This window comes from Sesamum indicum, linkage group LG9, assembly GCF_000512975.1.
Source record: "Sesamum indicum cultivar Zhongzhi No. 13 linkage group LG9, S_indicum_v1.0, whole genome shotgun sequence".
Taxonomy (NCBI): domain Eukaryota; kingdom Viridiplantae; phylum Streptophyta; class Magnoliopsida; order Lamiales; family Pedaliaceae; genus Sesamum; species Sesamum indicum.
The window spans coordinates 4,825,800-4,833,040 of NC_026153.1; the positions used below are offsets into that span (position 1 = coordinate 4,825,800).

The 7,241-nt window shown below is 36.0% G+C and overlaps 1 protein-coding gene across 1 annotated transcript in view; it reads right to left on the reverse strand.

Annotated features, from left to right (window-relative positions):
* LOC105170652 (U-box domain-containing protein 13) overlaps positions 1-5,882 on the reverse strand; it is a 7,826-nt gene extending 1,944 nt beyond the window's left edge. Inside the window, exons 1-3 of the mRNA XM_011091508.2 lie at positions 5,318-5,882; positions 986-1,102; positions 335-790 (exon numbers count right to left, since the gene is read on the reverse strand). Of these exons, the coding sequence (XP_011089810.1) occupies positions 335-790; positions 986-1,102; positions 5,318-5,587 (843 nt within the window). The 5' untranslated portion in view covers positions 5,588-5,882. The remainder of the gene's footprint in view (positions 1-334; positions 791-985; positions 1,103-5,317) is intronic.

Sequence of the window (7,241 nt, forward strand, 5' to 3'; positions counted from 1 at the left end):
TTTGTTTTGTCCCCTCAATTGGTTGCCTGTCAGCAGTTCCAATGCTAAATCAACTCCAAGCAGGTAGCCTCAAGGGGTTACCCAAAAGAAGCAATCGTAATAAAAGAAGTTGACACAATTATATGGTTCCATCACATCAAAATTTAATCTATCTAGGTGCAAGTCACTGAACACTGCATGCAGCACATTGTCCTTGAAAGTATGAAACGCGAGAAAAAGATGAAGTACAGTTCAGGTATCATTCAAAGTCTAAAAACAGATGAAGATCACAAAATAACAAGAGAAATATCAAAGTTGCAGCTGAGTCTGGAACGAAAGAAGTACAAGACAGTACCTGTCCCGTTGAGACAATGACAGGATCCTTCATGAGCTCTAATGAGATGGGGCAGCGAAAATCATCTGGTATAACCAGGTTTTTCTGATTTCCCTCGGCTGATGTCTTTCCGCTACTACTTGTAGGGGCAGACTTTTCGGCAGCAGTAGAATCAATATTTGGATTTTCTGTCTGAACAAAATCCTTAACTTTCTTCAACAGCATTGACATTTTTTCTATGCTTTCCTCTGGGTCCCCACCTGTTGCAGCAACCATCTCATGCAAAGCTAGTGATTCTTGAGTCAAGTCAGCTATGCCACCAAGCTGTAATTTTTCGACCAACCTCCTTAATACATCTGGATCTTCTTCACCGTCATTATTCTTGTTATAGAGGCACAAAAGATCATCATACAGCTCACCATCTGGTGCATCGACCCTTCCCTTGGCTCTTCTGAACTGAGCAAGGACAAGCTCAACCTGCAATAGAAATTATTTAAACATACAAGAACAGATTTAATAAGGCATTTCCAAAAATTTTCAGTAACACCTATAGTAAGCAGATTTAGATAACATTAATACAATCAATGTATCATCTCATCCACAGGCATTACAAACTGGAAGGAAAAAAAAAACAAAGAATATAACAGTTGCAAATTAACCACAAGATCTTACCTGTTCCTTCACCTCGTCTGATATATCAAGTTTCTCAAAAGAAATGGCACTAAGAGCTTGCTCCAATTCAGCTGTCACTTCTTGAAATCTACTCATGATTTGCTCTCTCTCTAAGACCTGCATGAAGAGAAACCCTTGAAATTTATTGTCTTCCATGAGAGATACCACAACAAATAATTGGTAAGCAACCAGATTAAAAAACGTGCTGAAAGAGATTAATTAGAGAAGCCTTGCCTTCTGCAGGGCGATGGAAAAGGATTGAGCATATTAGAGTTCTGTAATAACTATACCAAAAAGCATCACAGTAATATCTAGCATGTGAATTTTGGAAGTCAATGAATGGGAGCACCAAATTCTTCACATATGATACCCAAAAGAAATCAAGCCTGTGGAATTTGCATGGATCAAGTATCCATGAGTTCATTTGCATGTTAATACAGGTCAATCGGACAACCATTCTACAGTGTTAATTTAACTACAGCCAGTTCAACACAATTCAAATCCAATATGCATGTAAAGTCAAAAATCACTTCCCTAAGACGAGTAAAATCCTTTGAAGATCCCAACCAGCTACTTGTTATCAATACTCTTGGCTAACATGTTGTAGGAAATTTCCACGGTAGTAAGGCAAAAATTTAAAATACCGAAGCTCATGTGAAGGCAGCCCATATGATTTTGATGTAAGTCATACTTTGTTGCATTATCATGACGCAATACTCGCATATATTACATACTTAAAATATGTTAATTATTGCAAATAATGTACAAATTAATTAGGGAAAAATCTAAAATTATTGAACAAAAGGGTAAGCCAACATTTTAACCTTTACCTTTTCCAGTATATTTACCAATTAGAAAACAATCAAGACTAAGATATTATTTAGAGCCAGTTAACTACCACCAGTAAACTGACCCCCTGCACTTTACATCCCATCCTCTCCATTCCCTGCAGATTCCCTTTTGTCTCATGAGCCGTTTTTTTCTTTCCTCTTTAAACAATATCTAATGGATAAAGATCCTTGACTTCCTATTCTATCATTTTTCTAAAGTAATTAAATGCCTAGGTTTCTAATTGATTTCAAACCCATATCATAAACCTCTCATCCAAAAGTAGCTAAAACCACAGTTCCAACACCCATTTTTATTGCTTCTCAACTTTTAATGTTTCCTGCTCCTTTACAAGGTAAGACACCCATAATTTGAGTTCCTTGCTCCAGCAAGCATTTGAGGCAAGATATCAACTAAAGAGGAACAAAGATGTAGAAGCAGTTGGCATAGGAAAGGATGAAAGACTCTAGATATTACATAAAAAGAAATAAACCTAAGACAATAAAAACGGAGCCAAAAGTACACATTCAGCAACCAATTTGGCAAATTTATCCAGCTTAATAAAGTTTCACCTTTTTGGACCAGCAATGCTTTTTCAAACCCAAACCGAGGCAAAAGATTCGTGATCGAATGCACTATGGTTCTTCAACATTGTTTTTCCCCCAAAATGGGAACATGATAATAAATAGAAAATGTCATTTGGAACATGCATAATATGATAAAGATGTCATTGGCAACAAGTTAGAACGAAGCAATTACTGCATAACAGGTATTATGAGCACAGATACAGACCGTGCATTCCTATGAGGCCTGGATGCTCCAACATTTCATGCATTTGGATAAAAAACACAATGATCAGTTATAAGAATTAGGGAAGCGTGAAAACTGACACTACTAACATTTTAGGTAGAGTTGCTCTGTGCCTTAGGGAAATAACCAGAGAGACCAGATGTTTATGTTGGATAATAGGATTATATAATGTATGAAAAGAATTCCTTCCTTTTTTCAAGAAACTCAGTAACTGTAGCTGAAATTTTTAAACACCTAAAAACCAATTAATAAAATGGGTAGAATGCATTAAAACCCCCTGAGTTTTCGTGAAAGTGCAAACAAGCCCCCGATGTTAAGAAAAAGCCTAAACACCCACCATTGTGATCTCTAAATTGGTGCAGACATGTCCATTCTATGAATAAAACTTAACACCATTAATTTTTGCGTAAACAGTCTGTTGTGAGTTTGTTTACTATTTTTAATAACCCGGGATTTTCATTGATAAGTGAGAACCCTTCCATGTGAGCAACTATTAACAACCATTGATCTCAAATTCTTAAAGATGAATTGTACAGATTTTAAGATCTTTTATATTTATATATATATATATATATATATATTTCCATAAAATAATGTAATAAATAGATAATGAATATACGATCAACTATTGGATCTCAAAATCTTAGAGATGAAGGGTCCAGATTTAACCCTAATAAAATAAGGCTTGCTTTCTATATTTAGTTTCACAATAGATAAGCTCTCGTCCATCAAGTCCATATGTTGCAAGCAAGACAATTTTTTACATTGCATCTAAGAAAAAATCAACTAAAAGTTTGGACTTCGAAACCCAGATGTCTTAATATAATAGACATGCTGCTCAGTTCTATTCTAATACCGAAAACCTACTCCCTAAACTCTCTTGGAGTTGCACCTTGAATCCACTTCCAGCAAGCTTCAAGATCCACTGCAAATCCTGAATTGACAATTAGAGAATAGCCTCTTTGCCATTTATGAGCTGACACAAATTTGTCTCAGCTACCTTGTACAAGAGATACATAAAGAATTTAATACACATGGAGGAAATCCCATCCGTCCTACACCTGGTGCACGCATGAACCAGGTGAGGGATATTGACACGTACCCCCATGATGAAAGCATGTGGGGGTATGTGTCAACATCCCATACCTGGCGCACAAATGCACCAGGTGCAGGGTGCAATTGACACGTGGAGGAACATTAGGGAGTTCTGTACAAGGCAGAATATTTATATTTGGAAAGGGCAAGCGATCGTATATTTCACAAATGAGGTGCCTCCATACTTCCAGAACGAGACTGCCATCCATCTAAGAATGATTGCAATAATATCAGGAAGCCTTTACATGTTCTCAAATTTAAACATTCCTTTTTGTTACCTGACGTTTTTCTTATGTAACATTTTCTTTTGTCTTTGTCTTGCCCCTTGTGTCATTAGCTGGGAATTGACTTTCCATAAATTTTGCGATTACAGCCATCAAATTATTAGGGTAAATTGCTGACCAAGAAATCTGTCTGAGTGCATGTTGCGAGTGATCTGCCTAGATCCAGCCATTTCTCCCCTTTGCTCCACCCCCATTCAGATTTCTATAGAAGTAATAGCTCCTTGTAACGCACTGCTATTCAGTGCTTTACCAAATCTGGTACAGTGCTGAAACACAAGCGGAAGATAGTATATGGTAATATCACATTAAATACTGTCACAATGTTCAAGTATTACTATAATGTAAGAGCATAATGCTTTCTTCTGATTCCTAATATAGCTAAGATGCTACCCTCCCGGCTCGATACTTTAGCTTTAGGTATGTAACATACAAAGTAACAATATATCCACATAATGCGACAACAGCTTAGTTGTCAAAATGGCAACTTTTTGGGAGGATTTGGATCCTCTCATTACCTTGTGTAATGGAGAGAGGACCAGAACATGTAGATGACCACAGTCATCACCATGATATAAATAGTCCTGTAAATGGTAAAGTCATGTTGGTTCTTTCATGGCCTTGGGGCAATAGCACATAAGACATGAGATAAAATGAAAAGGACTAGGGCAAAAATATGCATAGATCGAAAGACTAGCAAACTTAGGCAGTCATAACAATGATGCCACAAAACTTAGTGGCATGGTACGTGAGAGACCAAATTTAATCACCAGAGCATATTCCTATATTTCTCAATGGGGAATCTCTGTGAATCCCAAAATTGTGGTGTAACGCTAACTTCGAAAAGTTTTAACCACAAACAAGATCCCTCCAAAGAAAAAGAATCGCACATCCGCTCCAAAATGAATTTAATATTTTTAGTCTTTTCCTCCCATCTTTCTAACAAAATGCCAGGCGAAACAGTACCCACCGATCACACATCAACTTCCTAGTAAATGGAATCCACATTTAGGAAGAGTCGTTGCCCTACAATCCTCGCAATGAATTTACAAGAAGTGTTGAGAAAACGAATTGTTACTTGAAAACTTCAGTAAACAAGTAAATAAATCCAATGATTCCCCCAATAAGAAGAAGGGGGGAAAAGAAGAAAAGAAGCGCAGACGCATATGCACACAATCGCCCACATGAACACTCTGAAACACAAAAACCAAACAGATCAAACAACAAAAAGAAGGTCATCTGATCTAAACTAAAGATCAAGAGGATAACAATTGCCTAAACCTAAAATAACAGAAAATGAAGCCATGCCCATACCGACCAGATAAATCTTGCTGCCCTCACTGCCGAAGCGGAGCAACTCTTTAGCTGATTCGAGGGCGCTCGCCAGGGAAGCTAAAGCTCTGATGGAGTCCTCGGGAAGTGGGTCTTTGCTATCACGAATTTCTTCGAACATTGGGGTCAACAGCTTCAGCCTCCGAGCTAGATTAGTATACTGCTTCTTCACAGTGCTTCTGTACTCAGGAATCGCCGAGATTTCGCTCACTATATCGATCAGCTTCCGCGACAACGCGGTTTTATCATCCTCCATTGTCGCCAGAGATCTGAACCCAAATGGAGACTTTTCAAAGAAGAAGAAGACGACCTAAAAATCACTAGAAATGTTGAGGTGGAGTCAACGGAGAAGAACTAAATTTGAGCTGGCTGGAGACTGTAATAGCTGGGTCCGGGTCAGGATCTGGGTCCGGGTCCTAGACTTCTCCATGACAGAGACATAGAGAGAAAAATGGAAGGTTTCCAGGCTAGACTTCACACTCTGGTGGGTGGTTCCCGGGGAGGGAGGGGTGTTATAGTGGCGCGGCTTCGCAGGAGTTCAGCTTAACTGCGGTTAGAAGTTTACCAGTGAAAGGCCTCTGGCTCTGGTTATATCATACATGGGCTGCGCTCGGCTTGGCTTTGCATCTGTTAATTATTTTTTAACCGGCGGTGAAAGTGATGAGAGTTGGTTTCTACAGTGAAGCCACATGTTCTACTTACGTGTAACTTATGCAAGATAATTTTATTTTTTTTAATTCTAAATCAATGACAAATATTATTTTTAAGATAATTTCATTCCTCTCTTGAAATTTGGTATAATTACACATAAATTCATATAAATTAAAAAATTATATCTAACACCCATGAGATTTATTTTCATCTAACATATAAATCCCTCTGTTAGTCAAAATTCACTGAATTTGTTGACATTACCAAAAAAAATTATATTTATCTCAAATTGACTTATTACTAACTTATAATATGTAAAATTGATATTTTTATCATAAAATTACCCTCATATATCTTCATGCGTTTAATGTATGTGATGAGGTATATCTTCATCATTATAAGGGTAGTTTATTTCCAAAAAAAAAATTATTTGAACTGCAATAAGTCAGTAATAAGTCAATCAATGATAAATATCAATTTCATTTTAATTTTTCTAATATCAATAAATTCAGTGAATTTTTGTTAACGGGAGGTTTATTTGTTAGCTGGAAGCAAACCTCAAAAATACTAAATGTAATTTTTTATACCACATGAGGTTTACATGTAATTATACCAAATTCAAGGGAGAGGAGTATGATTATTTCTTAATTAACCATCATTGCATGATATAGATTCACTTTTGGTACCTTACTAAATGGTATTCGGATTCCGACCTCATTCATTTTTTGTCCTCAAATTTTCTTAAAAATGATCAAAATTAGTCCTCAAATTACCTTAAGTATATTATGGATTTCGTAGCATTCGAGAAATTATATTTAGTACATCTAATATTTGACTAATAGAAGGATTTGTTCAGTAGATGAAAATAAATGTCAGAAAAATTTAAATGTAATTCTCAAACTATAGAGGGTCAACGTGTAATTACACCAAATTTCAAAAAAATACAATGTAATTATCTATATTTTTATTTAAGAAGCTCTTCTATAATGAGATTTAAAATATATATTTTATTAATTTTTAATTATTTTGCAGTGATTTTTTCCTTTCTTTCTTTTTTTTTTTTTTTTCAAATTATGAGTGGGTGTTCGGATTGGATAATTCGGATCCTAAAGATTATTTGCAGATTTTTTATGCATTGTATTATTTTGGGATAATTATTGTCTTTTATAAATTTTGGTATAGTTACACGTAAACTCCATGTGGTTTGAAAGATTACATATAATACCCCTTAAGTTTTGTTTTCATTTAGCATCCATCTA